Source organism: Eptesicus fuscus, chromosome 4 (genome assembly GCF_027574615.1).
Source record: "Eptesicus fuscus isolate TK198812 chromosome 4, DD_ASM_mEF_20220401, whole genome shotgun sequence".
In the NCBI taxonomy this organism is placed as follows: domain Eukaryota; kingdom Metazoa; phylum Chordata; class Mammalia; order Chiroptera; family Vespertilionidae; genus Eptesicus; species Eptesicus fuscus.
In genome coordinates this window covers 67,761,557-67,780,522 of record NC_072476.1, presented here as the reverse complement: position 1 = coordinate 67,780,522, position 18,966 = coordinate 67,761,557, and the positions used below count along the sequence as shown (strand labels likewise).

The 18,966-nt window shown below is 41.9% G+C and overlaps 1 protein-coding gene across 1 annotated transcript in view; it reads left to right on the top strand.

The window, feature by feature from the left end:
* The window catches only part of XRCC4 (X-ray repair cross complementing 4), a 197,022-nt gene that overhangs the window by 71,866 nt on the left and 106,190 nt on the right, over positions 1 to 18,966 (top strand). Inside the window, exon 4 of the mRNA XM_008162002.3 lies at positions 13,274 to 13,440. Within this exon, the coding sequence (XP_008160224.2) occupies positions 13,274 to 13,440 (167 nt within the window). The remainder of the gene's footprint in view (positions 1 to 13,273; positions 13,441 to 18,966) is intronic.

Here is an 18,966-nt window from a genome sequence, read left to right as displayed (position 1 = left end):
AGTCATTTAGTCTATTCAGTGGAGAAACTTGAAGTTATAATTTTGTACAACAATTATGATGGCTAGAACCTTCTGAAGGTGTTAAATTCTTAGGAATTACCTGATAGCATTTTTCATGTTTATTAACTGCCAATGAAATAGTGACCTTGTACCTTGTGAGTTTGCTGTATCCATCTGCTTTTCTTCTGTAGACTTCATGGAAGTGCATTCTAAAGACCTGTCCAACTCCTTGGTATATAACTTAAAATCCTAACATATAAAAAGCCAGGGGCCATCACAACCAAAACAACCAGACAGATGACTGAACAGCAAGCTGCATGGGGCAACAAGGCCGGCAGTGGGGTTAGTGAGGGACAACCAAATGACTGAACAGCAGCCTGCGTGGGGTGACCAGGCTGGCAGGGGGGTTAGTGAGGGATGACCAAATGACTGAACAGCAGCCTGCATGGCGCGACCAGGCTGGCAGGGGAGCTAGTAAGGGACGACCAAACGACTGAACAGCAGGCTGTGTGGGGCGACCAGGCCGGCAGTGGGGGCAGTGAGGTGCGACCAGGCCAGCAGGGCGACCAGGCCAGTTGAGGGCACCCAGGCCGGCAGGCAGGTGAGCAGTTAGGAGTCAGCGGTCCCGGATTGTGAGAAGGATGTCCGACTGCCAGTTTAGGCCCGATCTGGCAGTCGGACATCCCTCGAGGGTTCCCAGATTGGAGAGGTTGCAGGCTGGGCTGAGGGGACCCCCCCCCTCCCGTGCACGAATTTCGTGCATTGGGCCTCTAGTTCTGTATAACACAGGAAGTTATTTTTCTTTCTAGTGTACCACTTGGTGCCTGATATGACATTTGGGTAAACTTGATGAAACAAAAGTTGCTAGAAAGTAAATTCAGCTTGGCTCTCATGTGGCAGTTCCACCAATCTTCTCTTGAAGCAATCCCCATTGTTTAATTCAAAAAAACATTACTTCCTAATTACCAACTGTATAGTTTTCTGTCATTGCACAACAAATTGTTACAAACTTAGCAGCTTAAAGCACCAACCATTATTTCACAGTCTCTATAGGTCAGAAGTCTAGTCATGTCATAACTGAGTTCTCTGTTCAGGATCTTATGAGGCTCAAATCAAAGTGTCAGCAGGACTGCATTCTTATCTGGGGCTCAGATTCTTCTTCCCAGCTCACGTGTTTGTTGACAGCATTCATTTCCCCCTGGCTGTTAGCCACGAGTGGTTCTCTGCTCCTCGTGGACATTTCCTGGCATCCTCCATTTTCAAATCCAGCAGCAGAGAATTTCCTTCAAGTTGAATTTCTGTTCTTCACGAAGGTCCATTTTAAGGGCTCACTTGATATGATCAGACCCAGCCAAAATAATCTTTTCTTTTTAAAGTCCGATGTGCTATGTAACCTTACCTAATCACATGAGTATCTCATTAAATCCTCAAGTTTTACGCACACATAAAAGGAGAGGATTATATAGGCATGTACACCAGAGGATGTGAATCTCTCTTAATATATTGTAACAATGACAGTAAGTGCCAAAGCATTTCTGGCAGTTGAACATGCATCTTTGCTCTGACCTTTTGAGTCATATAAAGAAAAATTATCCTTTAAAAATATTATTATTCATTTTGCATCTGACATTGTTTCTCTGTGAATACAACTTTTTATATAACTGTGTATCTCAGTGTACTAGTATTCTGTATTTTCAAAATGCTACCACTATTCCTTCACTTTAGTTTTAGGGATTCATCCCTTAGTACCCCTTCAAATGAACTGGGATTGCTACATTGTCAAAATACAATAACTGCTATACCATTTGGACATTTTTTTGGCAATGGGTAAGAGTTCTCATTTGATTGCCTCAATAAGAAAGTTTGCAGAAGTAAAGCTATAATATGCCAAAACAGTTGATTTTTTTTTTTTTTTTTGGACTACACTGAAACTGAGCTTCTGGTTTTAATATTTGCTAACAGCAAGGTGCTAGTCTATGTAACAGGACTTATTTACATAGTTACCACAAAACACTTGGTATTTCATGTATTAATGACATTATTTCATTAAAAACAGTAATTTTAGTCCCCAACTATTTTACTCTTTTTTTCTGGCTACATTTACACTTTGAGCTTTTAAATGTTAAAAATTATGGTTGTGGTATTATAGCTTGCATTGATTTTTCTGAAATTAATCTATTAACATTGTAGGTCTTATAAAATACTATTACTCTTGCATTTATATAAAGCATATATTCTCATTCATCTTTCTATAACGTAGAAGTTTCAACATACAAAACTAAAGAAAGGATATTTAATTGAATTTGAAGTTTTCATGTAGGATTCTACAGAAATTTTTTTACTACATTTCACATGTTTCTTATACAATTAAAAAAATTTTATGTATTTTTAGAGAGAGAGAGAAACATTGATTGGCTGCTTCCTGCATTCCCCCCACTTAGGATTGGTCCCACAAGCTGGCATGTGACCAGTGACCTCTCAGTGCATGGGAAGATGTCCAAGCAACTGAGCCACACTGACCAGGGCTCCTTATACTATTTTAGTCTTAGATACAGAGCTCAAAATCTGAATTTATTTCTATTAGTCCCACAGAGACTTCTGTATTAACTGACAATACCTAAAACATAGTAAGTACTCATTAAATATTACTTATTATTAGAAGAGTGTTATGTTATAACTAGTGGCCTGGTGCACATAATTCGTGCATGGGGGTCGGGGGGGGGGGGGCGTGTTCCTCAGCCCGGCCTCCACCCTCTCCAATCTGGGACCCCTCGAAGGATGTCCTACTGCCGGTTTACAGGGATTGGGCCTAAACCCGCAGTCAGACATCCCTCTCACAATCCGGGACTGCTGGCTCCAGCCGCTCACCTGCCTGCCTGCCTGCCTGCCTGGTTGCCCCTAACCACTCTGCCTGTCAGCCTGCTCGCCCCCAAATGCCCCCCCGTCAGCCTGATCACCCCCAACTTCCCCCCCTGCTGGCCTGCTTGCCCCACCTTACCTCCCCACTGGCCTGCTCACTCCAAACTGCCTCCCCCACTGGCCTGATCACCACCTCCAACTGACCCCCTCTGATGGCCTGCTCACCCCCAAATAGCCCCCCTGCTGGTCTGCTTACCCCCAATGGCCCCTGCCATCCCATCCTGACCTGATCACCCCCCAGCGACCCAAGCTCTCAGCCCCTCCTTTTTTTCTTTTCTTTTTTTTTTTCAGTGCCTCCTTGAGCGGAGGCCAGGGCCAGCTGGAAGCAAGTATCTAGGAATTATTTATCTTCTATAATTGAAACTTTGTAGCCTTGAGTGGAGGCCAGGGCCAGCCACGGTGGGTGGGAAGCATGGCTTCCTCCATTGCCGGGGCAACCCAAGCCTCCTGCTTGCTCCAGCTCCGTGACTGGCTGCCATCTTGGTTGGATTAATTTGCATACTCACTCCTGATTGGCTGGTGGGTGTGGCTTGTGGGTGTAGTGGAGTAATGGTTAATTTGCATGTTTCTCTTTTATTAGTGTAGATTTGATTTATTTCATCACATTGGTGGAACATATTCTCTGAATATGTCTTCATTATTTTGAAGATGTTAATTAACTGACTTCTAAAATCTACTAGTAGAATAGCTATAGAAATCCAGTGCCATTCTGATTCCTGATCATTCATATGTAACCTATTTTATTGCTCTGGAATCTTTTAGGATTCTCTTGTTGTCCGAAATGTTCTAAAATTTAATGATAGTATGTCTTGATCTGAGTGCTCTTTTAATCCAGTGTACTGGAACCTTATAGTAGACCCTTTCTATTTATTAATTTAAATCTTTTAATTCACGTGTTTCTTCTAATACTTTTAAAATTCATTCTTCATTTTGTTTTCTTTTTTTGTCTAATTCTATTCTGGGATTGTAACTGATCCTACACTGTACTGATCCTCTGATTTTTTCCTCCTATTTTCAAACTATTTAGTGTGTGTGTGTAGCCCAGAATTCAATCCTTCCATACCTCTCATGTCAGCAAGTGTGGTTTCTACTTGTACATGAGCTCTAGGAGTGGGGAGTGACCTGTGAGAAACAGTCATGTCAATATGGATCTCAACCTCTTTTGAGGACTCTCCAATTGCTGCCTTCTCTCAGTCATTTTCCAGTTCCTTGAATAGATTTTTGTTTTTAGATTTTTGTGTTTTTTGTGTTTTTCTTTCTAGTTCATTGTTTGTAATTATTATCTCCAGCAGGGTTAGTCTAGTGCAGCTTACTTTGCTATTAGTACCTGAACTGAAACTACCTTATTGTTAACATTTAATTACTTTTTTCTTTGCAAGAAAATTCAATTAAATGCATAGTTAGCATTCATTGTATTTTCCAGTTCTTCTTAATCAAAATTAGATGCTACATTTTATAGCTTATAAACAGTTTTTCTATGTAATTATTCACCTAAAAACCACCTTAAAATTTTTAAATGTTTTTAGAACAATAATTTGTTTTTATCTTGTCTCTGAGTAACTAAGGAAATGAATCAAAGTAAATATTATCAGTTTTTGTGTGTAAATATTTTGGATAGAAATTTGTTTCCTAGAGATCTGCCATTAAATTATAAAATTATAAGTAAGGAATTTTGGATTCTTATTAAATGCTTTTGAATGACAATATATGGCAGAATAATTTTTAATCTGTAGTTTGAAAAACTAGCTATTAAGCTTTTAAAAACTTTAAAAATAAATTCATAAACCATATAATAAATGAGCATTTTTTGTCTTGATTTCATATTTTCTCATTTTATTTAAATTGAGGATTTAAAGATACTTTGTATTTCTATGACTTTTAAAGGATCACTAGTGTTGAGTTTATTAGTTTATGATAACTGATTTTAAGGACAATAGAGTTATAGGTAATGCAAGTTTTTATAAAACATTTTGTTCAAAATGTTTCTAATATCAACATAATATCTTTTAATTTGACCAGTTACTATAAGAAAGCCCTCTAGTTGATTCTGAATTTATATATAGTATAATTTCTCATTGTTAATTAAAACTCCCAATTAGACTAAGATAAATATAGATTTCACTATATTTCCTGTGAGCCAAATGACTTATTACCTGTATTTTAACATACTAATGGAGTGAACATTTATAGTCATTCTAAGCAAAAGTAACTTCTATTAATCCCTAACCACATAGACTTGGATTTTTGTTCTCAAGGATTCTCTGACTCCCACCATTTTACAATTATGAAGACTGAAATTCTTAGATGATACTTAATATATTAAAGCATATAGCATGGTCTTGAAATGCTAATAATTTGAAGCACTATAATTAGAGCTCAGCACATTTTTTACCTTTAGATTATTGCATTTTGATTTTAAGAACCTACAGGATTTAAAATATGCAGAGCCTCCTTTTTAAAAATATATATATTTTTTGATTGACTTCAGAGAGGAAGGGAGAGGGAGAGAGAGATAGAAACATTAATGACGAGACAGATAGAAACATTAATGATGCCTGCTGCATGCCCCCCTACTGGGGATTAAGCCCACAAATTGAGTATGTGCCCTTGACTGGAATTGACCCAGGACTCTTCAGTCCACAGGCTGAAGCTCTATCCACTGAGCCAAACCACCTAGGGCTGCAGAGCTTTCTTGATCATGCAATCTGAGATGTTTAAGCATTTTTTTGAGCTGTAAGAAAGTTGGACAGGAAAATGGTTTGAAAAGTAAGATTAGTAGTCTCACAATATAGATCTCTTGCCTCTTTAGTTCTTATCAGTATTCTTTTCTCAGTTCTAGCTACCTTGGAAGATAAATGTGACCAGTTATCAATTTAGATATGTTACTGCTTTAGAAGTTTCATTTGTAATGTTTTTTTTTTTTTGTTTAAATCTAAAATAAACATTTGAGCATGTCACTGAACCAGAGTTCATGATAAAAAGGTCTTAGTGAAGATACAGTTGATTCAAAATACTTAACAGTTGATGATTAATATAACTAGGCCAAAGTAATACTGCTTACTCTCCTATTTATTACTTAACATGACTGATTTCCTATATTACTAGAATTTTACAACTATGCATATGCAATTATGTATTTGTCTAGTGCAGTGGTCGGCAAACTGCGGCTCGCGAGCCACATGTGGCTCTTTGGCCCCTTGAGTGTGGCTCTTCACAAAATACCACGGCCTTGGCGAGTCTATTTTGAAGAAGTGGTCTTAGAAGAAGTTTAAGTTTAAAAAATTTGGCTCTCAAAAGAAATTTCAATCGTTGTACTGTTGATATTTGGCTCTGTTGACTAATGAGTTTGCCGACCACTGGTCTAGTGTAACTTACCATGATTAACATTTAAAAAGTTAATTGTTCTCAACTTTTTAACATAGAAAAATAAAGACAGCTTAAATCTTAGATTATAGACTGAGGTGCTCAGTATAAATCTATGTACATTGAATTCTTCAAAAGATCTTTGGAACTGACTACAAAAAGAAACATATTTTTGCCCATGCTTCTAAGGAAGAAATATGCTTTCAAAATGTCTTTAATTTGTGGTTTCTGATTCTTGTGTACCATTTGAAGCCCAGATTTTATATTGTAGATTATTTTGAAATGACAGAACTAATAAATAAAGAACAGTCATGCTAATAGCCTTACTTGTCAAACAAAAAGCTAAAGAATTTAAAATTGACCCAACCGTACAATATAGCTTTTGTGCAAATTTGCTAGTTTTAAAAACAATGTTTTCCTTCGTTGCCACTTTTCATTTGAGTGGCAGGATAAGGATGGGCTGAATATAGATCAGAGCACAGAAATACTTTTTGCCTCTGAATTTATTCAGGCGGATATGAAGTCCTCATCAAAATTCAGTGTATAAGGGCAAGTGGAATCTTGCATCTGTAATGTTGTGGGCAGGCTAGAACAGCAGCCGTGAAAGAGGAAAGGTGCTTCCTTCTCGGTTCTGACCCATGAGTATATAAGCAAAATGGTCTAGTAGAGTCACTCTCTCACACTGAACAGAATTTTTCAAAAAAATAATCTTAATCTACATTATAAAAGACCAGGGCCTATCACAACCTAAACGACCAGATGGACGAGCGGTCACCAGGAAGTGCATGGAGCACCTCTCGGTACCTCCCGTGCAGTCCACAGGCTCCTATCACAGCAACGCTGGTGGCCGGTGAGTGGGTGGGACAGCGGGGGGGTGGCCAGGGCGAGGCGGGTGTAGCAAGGTCGTTAGCCTCGAGTCCAGGGCCTGGCAGAGGCCTAGGGACTTCGCTGCTGCCTGGGCCTGCATATCAGGCCTGGAGAGAGAGGCCTGGAGAGAGAGGCGGGGCCTGATCAACAGCTGCCATGGCTGCTGGTAAGGCCTAAAGAGAGAGAGGCAAGGCCTGATCAGCAGCTGCCATGGAGACTACAGATCAGGCCCAGAGATAGGCCCAGAGACACTGATTGGCATAGAAACCAACCAGTCAGAACCAAATCTGGGTGAAGTGCGAGGAGCCAATGGCTGCCTAGGAGGCGTAGCTTTTGATGCTGACTGGCATAGAAACTGGCCAATCAGAACCTAATCTGGGTGAACTGCGAAGGCAGAACCTAAGGTGAGGGCTGAGGAGGGGTTTTAAGGGCAACAGCTGTTTGGTGTAAGGTGTAAGAAAGTGGTTCAATTTTTAATGACCAGTTTGGCAGTATAGTGCATATGGCTGGCTATCAGTACAGATATAGGGATTATGTATTTTTGTCTGTCAAGAGCATCTCCTCCAGCTGAAAAAGGCTCCCCCCCCCCCATTTAAGCAATCCTATTCTATATAATCTACACTAATAAAAGAAAAACATGCAAATTGACCATCACTCTGCTACACCCACCAGCCAATCAGGAGCAAGTATGCAAATTAACCCAACAAAGATGGTGGCGGCCACGGAGCTGGAGCAAGCAGGAGGTTTGGGTTGCCCCTGGTGATGGAGGAAGCCAAGATTCCCGCCAGCCCTGGCCGGCCCTGTCCTCCACTCAAGGCTACAAAGTTTCAATTATAGAAGATAAATAAATCCCAGATACCTGCTTTCAACCGGCCCTGGCCTCCACTCAAGGAGGCGCTGAAAAAAGAAAAAAAGGAGGGGCTGGGAGCTTGGGTTGCTGGGTGTGTGTCCAACCTGCAAACAGCCATCAGCCCCTCACCCAGGCTGGCCAGGCACCCCAGTGGGGACCCCTACTCTAAAGGGGGTGTGGCCTGCCTGAAAACAGCTCTCAGCCCCTCACCCAGGTTGGCCAGGCACCACAGCAGGACCCCCCACCCTGAACGGGCTGTGGCCAGCCTGCAAAGAGCTCTCAGCCCCTCACCCAGGCTGGCCACACCCCCATGGCCCGAACCCTGTAAACGGTTAGTCGAACATCCCTTGAGGGGTCCCAGATTGGAGAGGGTGCAGGTTGGGCTGAGGGACACCCCCCCCCCAGTGCATGAATTTTGTGCACCAGGCCTCTAGTCTATACTAATAAAAGGGTAATATGCTAATTAGATCTGTTCAACCGGCCATCTTCCAGATGCCCGACTTCCAGACAAAGCCATGTTGGTAGGAGCCAAGGCAGAGGCAGTTAGGGGCGATCAAGCCAGCAGGGGAGGGAACTTGGGGGTGAGATCAGGCTGGAAGGGGGTTAGGGGCAATCAGGCTGGCAGGGGAGGGCAGTTGGGGGCAAGATCAGGCTGGCAGAGGAGGGCAGTTGAGGGCAAGATTAGGCTGGCAGGGGAGGGCAGTTGGGGGTGAACTGGCCGGCAGGGGAGGGCTCTTGGGGGCGAGATCAGTCCTACAGGGGAGGTCAGTTGGGGGCGAGATCAGGCCTGCAGGGGAGGGCAGTTGGGAGCCAGATCAGGCCTGCAGGGGCTGGCCATTGTGGGCCCACAGGGATAGTTCCTAAACCGGCAGTCGGACATCCCTCTAGGGGTACCCAATTGGAGAGGGTGCAGTCTGGCCTGAGGGAACCCTCCCATGCACGAATTTCATGCACTGGGCCTGTAGTATTTAAGTAAAATCCTTTCTTATATTGAGTTTCTATATACATTTTGCTCATTTTTATTGTTTGTAATAACAGATGTTCACACTTGTTAAAGGAAAAATCTAGGGAATATAATTTTAAAATGGAAACCAAACAATAGTTGCCTACTGTTAAGAAGCAGTGACATTTTAAGTTTATTCTATACTGAATAGCCAAGAAATGATGTAAGAATCTCTTTTGGAATTTTGAATATATACATTTGAATAATGTTTTAAAAGAACTTGATTGTAATGATTGATTTAGAATTGATTCCTTCTTCCTCTGCCATCTAAAATAGAAGGATGGGGTCTGGACTTGTGTTTATCTGTGTATTTGTATTTTACCAATTACTCTATTCAGGATTAAAGTGTGGCACAAATTATTCATTTGTCATTGTTGAAACGTTCAAGTGATAAAAACTCTTTCCTTTCTAAAAATGTCCATCTTAGTAAAAGCTGCCTGACAATTGTGATGAATTAAAAAATCACTTTTTTGGGTATACATTTTACTGATAATGTAATATGTTGTCTAAAAAAAAATAAGCTTAATTTTTCTTCTACTTTGTATTGACTTGAAAAGTAATACTCTACAGAAGATCTTTATTTTGTATGCATGTATGTTTACACTAAGAGAAGCTTCTAAAGGTAAATGCTCAGATTAACTTTCAATTTATATATTCCTTACATAGATATAATTTTCTGATTTAAACTTATAAGCTTGTTAAATGGACTCTTGTTTCATTATATGAGAAAATACAAGTGCTTTTGATCATTTAATTCTAAATTTAAGATATATAAATCAGATGTGACAAATTGCCTGAAATAATTTTAATAGAATAAATGATAATTCTTAGTTTTTCCAAGTCTTTTTGTGTGGTAAATATTGTCCAAATTGTTTAATTTAGTTACATGTATAAGCCTGATACACCTGGATGTATTCATTGAATTAAAATATCTTTTTTTTTTTTTTCTAATCTGACTCCCCTTCTTGTATTAAAAAACAGGAAGAGGTAAGATAAAACAAAGGAAAAGATTAAGCATACATTTGCACACACACACAATTTTTCTTTTGGCTATTCAATCCTCTAAAGTGTGTCTATAATAATACTGAAGAATATAAATAATCCTTTTTTCCTTTTTAGATTTAAAGCTAGTATGAATAAATGTTTCTCAACATGTAGGAATAATCAGTATTTAGCCTTTGGCAGGGTTTCTTTAATATTAAGACATTTTCTTTTTGAAAATTTAAATTAGTAAACACAATTTATCCAGAAAAGTTATTCTGTGTAGTTAAACATTCAAATAATTCTAAATTAAAGAAATAAACTGAAATGTTTTTCAGATTATAAACATTGGATTTTTACTTTAGTGACTTTTAGTTTTATTTGTAAATTGGCTAATAGGGTTTTGCCACAGAATTATCAACCACTATTTCATATTTCTCAATCTGTATATAACATACTTATAAAAATACTAGAGGCCCGGTGTACGAAATTTGTGCACGGGGGGGGGGGGGGGGTTGTCCCTCAGCCCAGCCTGCACCCTCTCCAATCTGGGACCCCTCAAGGGATTTCCGACTGCCTTTTTAGGCCCGATCCTGGTGGGATTAGGCCTAAACAGGCAGTCGGACATCCCTCTCACAATCAAGGAATGCTGGCTCCCATCCGCTTGCCTGCCTGCCTGCCTGATTGCCCCTAATCGCTTCTGCCTGTCAGCCTGATCACCCCCTAACCACTCGCCTGCCAGCCTGATTGACGCCTAACTGCTCCCCTGCTGGCCTGATTCCCCTAACTCTCCTCCCCTGCCCGCCTGGTTGCCCCTCACTGTCCTCCCCTGCAGGCCTGGTCACCCCCAACTGCCCTCCCCTGCTGGCCTGGTCACCCCTAACTGCCCTCCTCTGCTGGCCTGGTCGTAGGCAGCCATCTTGTGAGGGTCAATTTGCATATTGCCCCTTTATTATATAGGATTCTTTTTATTTTTTTATTTTTTATTTATTTTTTTTATATTTTATTGATTTATTACAGTGAGGAAGAGAGAGGGATAGAGAGTTAGAAACATCGATGAGAGAGAAACATCGACCAGCTGCCTCTTGCACACCCCCTACTGGGGATGTGCCCGCAACCAAGGTACATGCCCTTGACCGGAATCGAACCTGGGACCTTTCAGTCCACAGGCCGACGCTCTATCCATTGAGCCAAACCGGTTTCGGCTAGGATTCTTTTTAAAGCAAGACATTGGGAAATGTTCTTACTAGATAAATGCCATAGCAGAAATTACTAATCTTGAAGGCTAAAACAAAACAAAAAAATGCTCACTTTTTCTCTCTGTTGTGCCACTTAATGTCATCAGAATCTCTCTGTGGAGGTTCTGAACCTCATGTTTCCTCTTCCTAGTTGTTTAGTTAGGATATCTTCTTATGTCAGGAAACAGCCGAACAGCTTAGCAGAGTAGGATCTTGACTTGATTCCTTCACTCTATTAGATAACTACTCTGAACCCCAGTTTATATCTATAAAATGTATATTAGTTCCATTTTGGTGATGATTAGATGAATTTATATTTGTGGTGCGCTTGAGTGATCCTTCCACTGAAAGACATGGCAGCTATATAATAGTATTTATTTTTAAAATCTTACTGGTTCTTGCAATAATTATAATTTTAGTAGTGAAGATAATTGTAATTATTAATTGCTTTTCAGTATTTTTATCTACCAAATGAGAACCTGTGTATCCTTCAGAATTCCATAACTGTAACTAAAACTATATCATACTGTCTTATTTTTAAAATGCCCACTAGAAGAAGAATTAAGTTCTTTATTGTTTTTAATTTACTAGAAGCCCGATGCACGAAATTCGTGCAAGAGTAGGACTTCCTATCCCCGGCTGCTGGCACCAGCTTCCCTCCAGAACCTGAGACCTGGGCTTCCCTCTGACACCTGGGACCCGGGCTTCCCTCCAGCCATCAGCAGGCATCTGGGACCTGGGCTTCCCTCGCAGCCCCGGCTTTGTCCGGGAGGTCCTCCCATTTAATTAGCATATTATGTTTTTATTATTGTAGAATAGGGGCCCAGTGCACAAATTTGTGCACCTTGAAAGGAACTGTTGGCTGCGAGGCTGCGGTAGGCACAGGGGTGGGTCTCGGCCCATCCTCCACACCCCAGCCCAGCCCCTCTCGCCATGGCCCCTGGTCCCCTGTCTGCTGGCAGCCCTGCTTCCACCACTGCCGCTCCCACGCGCTGACGGTGCCAGCCCCACTCACACCCACTGAAGGCGTGGAGCAATTGGGGCTGGTGCCAGCAGTGGGTGCCAGCAGGGCCAGCACAGTCAGCAGGTGTGAGTGGCATCTGCTGCCCTGATTGCCCCTCCGGAGCAGGGGTAGGTGGATAAACTCTGAGGGCGATTGGGGCCGGCAGCCGCCGCTCGCACTCACTGATGGTGCTGAGCAATGGGGGTTGGCGCTGGGCACCGGCAGTGGGTGTGAACGGTGGCTCCAGTGCCAGCAGTGGGTGTAAGCAGGGCTGGCACCGGCAGCAGGTGCAAGCACCAGGCGGATCCATGGCACACAGGAGCAAAGAATTTTCAGTAACCACCAGAGGCTTGCTCTGATGACAGCGACTGGTGCCCCACCTTGGTCTGGCGCCCCCACTTACCTGCTCCACTATCCCACTGTGGCCGACACTGCCATGTTTGGTGTACGTCCCCTGGTGGTCAGCACACATCATAGCAACCGGTTGTTCGGTTGTTCTGCAGTTCGGTCTATTTGCATATTAGCCTGTTATTATATAGGATAGTAATAAATCATTGCTTTTGTTACTGTGTGGTGTCCCCAGGTTTATCAGTTTCCTAAAACCCTACACTTCTTTTAGCTATTACCAAAATTTTTCTTTCTTCAGAAATAGCTTATGTCAATTATTCAATTTTACCTTCAATATTAACAGAAATTAGCATTAAGAATCCTCACGTGTAATTTCTTATCTTAATCTCAGCAGAATGATTTAAATAAGGTTATAACAAACATGATAATATCCTCATATGGCATTTAAGTTGTTTTCTGCTAGGAGGTGGGAGAGTGAATTACAACTTACAAAGATTATTCTTAGGTTATATGTTGCTTTATGTGATAAAGTTTAATAAGGAAGAAGGAAGTTGCCTAGGTTTTTGTTCATTATTTATCTGGTAAATGTGCTGTATTTGAATCACACTTTTTCCCTTTAGAAAAAAACTTTGTGTATTGAAAACTGGGCTGCTCAATTTTTATATTCTTCTAAAGCTAATCATATTTTCCTTTCATCCTAGTTCAGACTTGGTTCCTTCAACTTAGAGAAAGTCACAAGCCCAGCTGAGGTCATTAGAAAACTTATTTGTGACTGCCTGGACACCATTGCAGAAAACCAAGCCAAAAATGAGCACCTGCAGAAAGAAAATGAAAGGCTTCTGAGAGATTGGAATGATGTTCAAGGAAGGTGTGTTCATAATGTATTGTAAAAACACTAAGCTCTCTTTAGATCATTTAGTGTTAAAGATTTAATGTGTAACATAGACTAGCATATACTTAAAATGTCATTAATTATACCTTTACTTAATATAATTAAACCAAATTATTGGTCACTATTGTACATTATAGTAATAAATGAACACTTTTAGGTCATTAGTATTTGGTTGCACCAGCAAACTTATAAATGATAAGGAATAATTGGACAATGAGAATCAGAGTCAATTAATATTAATCAAAATTTAGGAAGGTGATATTTATAAGGATTACTTTAGCTCAAATTACTGGATTAATAGTGAATAAAAAGAGACATGAAACATAAATAAGGAATGATTTATTCCTTATTTGGAATCTTTATATGAATGGCAACTATTTCAAATGATGTGTGTCTTGGCTCCTGATAGAAACTTATTTTTCCTGATTGATTGAAAATTCATACCACCAGCATTTTTAAAAGACCAGGTAATTGTGACTACTGGAAAAGACATTTGAAAGCCTTTTATTTTCCAGATTTTACCTCTGATTTTTTAAAAGATGAAGAGGAAAGTCACTTTTTTTCTTCATTATGAAGTTTCTCAACTATGGCATAATCTAGGCTGGCCTAGGATTTAACCTGTGTTACTCTATTGTGTAAAAGATGTTTGAAGAAAATAAAATGTATGTTGTGAACACTCTAGTTCTATAAAGACATATATAGTATAATATGCATATGTTTGTGCATATATATCTTGCAACATCTTAATTATGTGAAATGTACATAATAATGATAATTATTATTACCTCCAGTGTGTACAATAGATTTTAAAAAAATTTTATTCAAACCAGTAATAGCTCTTAAAACATAAGAACACATTCTATTTAGGATCATATTCTTTTTAGGGGAATCATTGACATTGGTTTTATGGACTTTAGTAAGCATATATGTATGGGGGAATACATGAAGAATAAATGAAGGATATTATCAATATACTAGAGGCCCGGTGCATGAAAATTCATGCACTGGAGGTGGGGGGGGAGTCCCTCAGCCCGGCCTGCCCCAGCTCACAGTCTGGGAGCCCTCAGGGGCGGGAGGCGACCCGGTGATCAGGGGAAGGAGACGCCCCATCAGACCTCTGCTACTGCCACTGCCGGCAGTGCAAGCCTTGGTTACCTAAGCCTTGGGCAGCCCTGGTTACCTAATCCTTGGGCGGCCCTGGGCGGCTGGGCAGCCGCCATCCGAGGCTTGCCTATGTCTCAGGCTGGCCCCGGAAGCTGGGGGGCTGAGGGGACTGGGGGACTCCGGAGGCAGGCGCGCGGAGTGACTGGGCCCGCCTGGGGGCAGGCCCGGCCTTGCTGCATGGCTGCCACCCCGGCGGGGCTGAGGGGACTGGGCACTGTCATCTTGTGGCTGTGGGTGCCGCCATCTTTGGGGGCATGGCAGTCAATTAGCATATTCCCTCCTTATTGGCTGTGGGCACCGCCATCTTTGAGGGCGGGGTAGCAATTAGCATATTCCCTCATTGGCTGTGGTGCCGCCATCTTTGCAATGGTGTGAGGGTCAATTAGCATATTCCCTCTTTATTAGATAGGATGTATGTAAAAATGAGGTTGACTAAAAAAATTATTTGTATTTATTTATTTATTTTTCTTCTTTACACTTTATTTTTATTTTTTTAAATTTCTTTATTGATTAAAGTGTTACAAATGTGTCCTTATTATCATTTTTATTAATTAATGCAAGACATACAAATTAAGTTTATAATACCTAGATTATATTTGGCTCGCAGTTATTAAGAAAGTAGTTTGGTTAGTTCTGAATTAATTTTTATCTCCAATCATATAAAAATAATAAAACCAAATAAAATATGTATAAATACTAGGAAAACATACAGAAAAATAAGTTAATTTTTCTCTTTAACTTCTATTTTATTCATGTTTGAATTGATATCAAATATCTCTTTTAGAATGCATGTTTTGGGGCCTATTTATATATGAAATAAATCAAATTAAAGGATATGTACTGTGTTCGTGGTAAGCCATTATATTTAAAACTCAAAATACCCTCAAGTTGATAGAAAATTTGATCCACAAATTGCCCACAAAAATGCAGACTGGGTCTTTGATACTTGAACAAATTGCTTTAAAATGTCTGCCAGAGGTTGAAAGAGGTATTATCTCATCAGTATTCAACACCACTGCCATAGAATGGAAAGCAGCAAGGAACAAAGATGAGAAATGTTCCCTGTGCTGTACATATAATATGTGGCCCACAGAATCTTGATTCACTATATCTGAGCTATGCAGAAAGTGACTTTGTGGTATTGTGGCAAAAGGTTTTCTATTTGATCAAAGCATAGCCATGTATCTTATCACCTGCCTTATTATGTGCCAGCTATTATGTTTCTGTAAATATTGGGACAGACATCTTCAGAGGCTGGAGATGTGTGCTTTTGGGGTGACCCTTCAAACTGAGAGGAAAGAGAGACCACTCCAGAGAATTCTAGGTTCATTATATACCAGGTGTTAGATTAGTAGCTTATCTACTGTTCCCCAAATTTTCAATTTCAACGGAGAAAGGGGCTCTTTTTAGGAGCTATAACTGTATCTTGGCCATGGCCAACCAGTACTTTCTTAGTGTTCCCTCTCAACAGTCTTAGAATACTAGAAAATGAGCCACAGAGTTGCAGTTCCAGCTTCCATGAGGTAAGTAGTACTGTTACTAGGGATATGACAAGACCTTGGTTTTTGTTTCCTGGAAGGAAAGTTTTTAATCAAGATACAAAGTGTGGCAAAGTAAGTAACAATTTATTGGCTATAGCAAAAATATACTGAGAACAGTGAAACAAGGAAGGGCATCAGGAGAGCCTAGGCTGGGCTGTTTTGGCTTACTGAGAAGTCAGAGAAAAGGGGGCCTTGGAGACAGTTCAAGGGGTTAGCTCTGGATGAGCTGCTGCTGCTCATTGCTCCCCTGGTTACAAGTCTCATGGGTCCCTTAGAGGGAAGAAGGGGAAAGGGAATGGCACGGGTGTCTTCCCTTGGGGGAGAGCGTGCACTGGGTCCTTCATCCTGAGCTTATTTATCTTTCTCTTGCAGGTGGAAATCTTAGGAGAGGTTACAGGGGAGGGTCTCAATAGAATATTCATCAGTTTTCCAGGTATGCTCTTTCAGGGTTGTGGTATCCTCTAATTGGTCAGTGCCAGGGCAGGGGTTCATTAATCAGTGTAGCTGGTCTTGAGACAGCCATGAAGTCCCTTGTCTGGTTTTGTTGCTTTTCTGGGCCTGGGGCTGAAATACAACTGAGGTTTCGATGCTATCTTTAGGGAGGACAAGGTCCGGGGGTCTAAACTGCATGACTAGTGATGTGCTAGGGGAGGATAGGTTACTCTTGAGGTGAGGTTTTTGTTTTCCCAGTTTTGCCCCTTGTTGGGCATCTGGGGCTTTCTTCCCTGGTGAGTTTCTATACCTGGCCCATTATCCTTGCTCTGTTTATGTCTGTCTAACTGCCTGTAACAATACTGATCAAGAGTCTTTAGAGAGATTAGAAATAGGACATGAACATATTGAGGTAGGTCACTGAGGACATGGAAAGTAGAGAATCATTAGTTGGGGCCATCATTTAGGTCTGGCCACAGTTCAGTTTTATTAGTAGCCTCTGATTTCTCTTATATCAGTGTCTATCCATGATCCAATCATTTCTTCCCCATCACTGTTCCAGACTGTATGTCTAGGGGAGTGAAAGAAGGAGGGGCATAAAATAGATGCAGAGAACTCCTTTATAAGATATGGTAGATAGGTTTCAAATATGTTTAATACACAATAGGATATTATAGAAGCAAAAAGCAATCATGTACACATGTGCTTATTTCATGAAAAATGTTTATGATATGTTAAGAAGAGAAATATGAATTCCTAAAATATGAATAATATCCCATTTTTTTCACAAAATATATTTTTAGATAGAGACTATCTAGAAGAAAAAAATGAATCTTTAATAGTCTATGTCTGGAATTGTGAATTAAATTTTACTTTACTTTTTGGTGATATTTTTTGCATATATTTTTATATTGAAATAAGCATTCTATCTAATAAAAGAGTAATATGCAAATTAACCATCACTCTGCTATATCCACAAGCCACGCCCACCAGCCAATCAGGAACAAGTATGCAAATTAACCCAACTAAGATGGCTGTAGCCACGGAGAGAGCAGGAGGCTTGGGTTTCCCCAGCAATGGAGGAAGCCAAGCTTTCTGCACACCCTGGCAGGCCCAGGCCTCCACTCAAGGCTACAAAGTTTCAATTATAGAAGATAAATAAATCCCAACAAAAATGTCGAAAGCCACGGAGCTGGAGAGAGCAGGAGGCTTGAGTTGCCGCCGACGATGGAGGAAGCCAAGCTCCTGCAGCCCTTGCCTGCCTTGGCCTCCACTCAAGGCTACAAAGTTTCAATTATAGACGATAAATAAATCCCAACAAAAATGGCTGCGGCCACGGCGCAAGCAGGAGGCTTGGCTCTGCACAAGGCTACAAAGTTTCAATTATAGAAGATAAATAAATCCCAGATAGGAGAGCCTCTGCTTGGGTCACCGGGGAGCGTGGCCGGCCTGCAAACCACCACAGGCCCCTTGCCCAGGCCGCCCCACACCTCAAGGGAACCCCCACCCTGATCCGCGACACCCTTCAGGGCAAACCAGCCGGCCCCCACCCGTGCACCAGGCCTCTATCCTATCTAATAAAAGAGTAATGTGCAAATTGACCGTCACTCGAACACACAAGATGGCTGCCCCCATGGGGACACAAGATGGCTGCCACAAGATAGCCAGCAAGGGAAGGCAGTTAGGAGGGACCAGGACTGCAAGGGAGGGCAGTTGGGGGCAATCAAGCCTGCAGGGGAGGGCAGTTAGGGGTGACCAGGCAGGCAGAGGAGGGAAGTTGGGGGCGACCAGGCCTGCAGGGAAGGGCAGTTGGGGAGGACCCAGGCCTGCAGGGGAGAGCAGTTGGGGGAGACCAGGCCTGCAGGGGAGGGCAGTTAGGGGTGACCAGGCCTGCAGGGGAGGGCAGTTAGGGGTGACCAGGCCTGCAGGGAAGGGCAGTTGGGGGGGACCCAGGCCTGCTGGGGAGAGCAGTTGGGGGGACCAGTCCTGCAGGGGAGGGCAGTTAGGTGGGACCAGCCCTGTAGGGGAGGGCAGTTAGGAGTGACCTGGCCTGCAGGGGAGGGCAGTTAGGGGTGACCAGGCCTGCAGGGGAGGGCAGTTAGTGGCAAACAGGCTGGCAGGGGACCAGGTAGGCATCAGTCAGGCTGGCAGGGGAGTGGTTAGGGAGTGATCAGGCTCGCAGGCAGAAGCGGTTAGGGGAAATCAGGAATGCAGGCAGGCGAGCAGTTGGGAGCCAGCAGTCCTGGATTGTTAGAGGGATGTCCGACTGCCCGTTTAGGGATCGGGCCTAAACGGGCAGTCGGACATCCCTCAAGGGGTCCCAGATTGAAGAGGGTGCAGGCTGGGCTGAGGGACACATACTCCC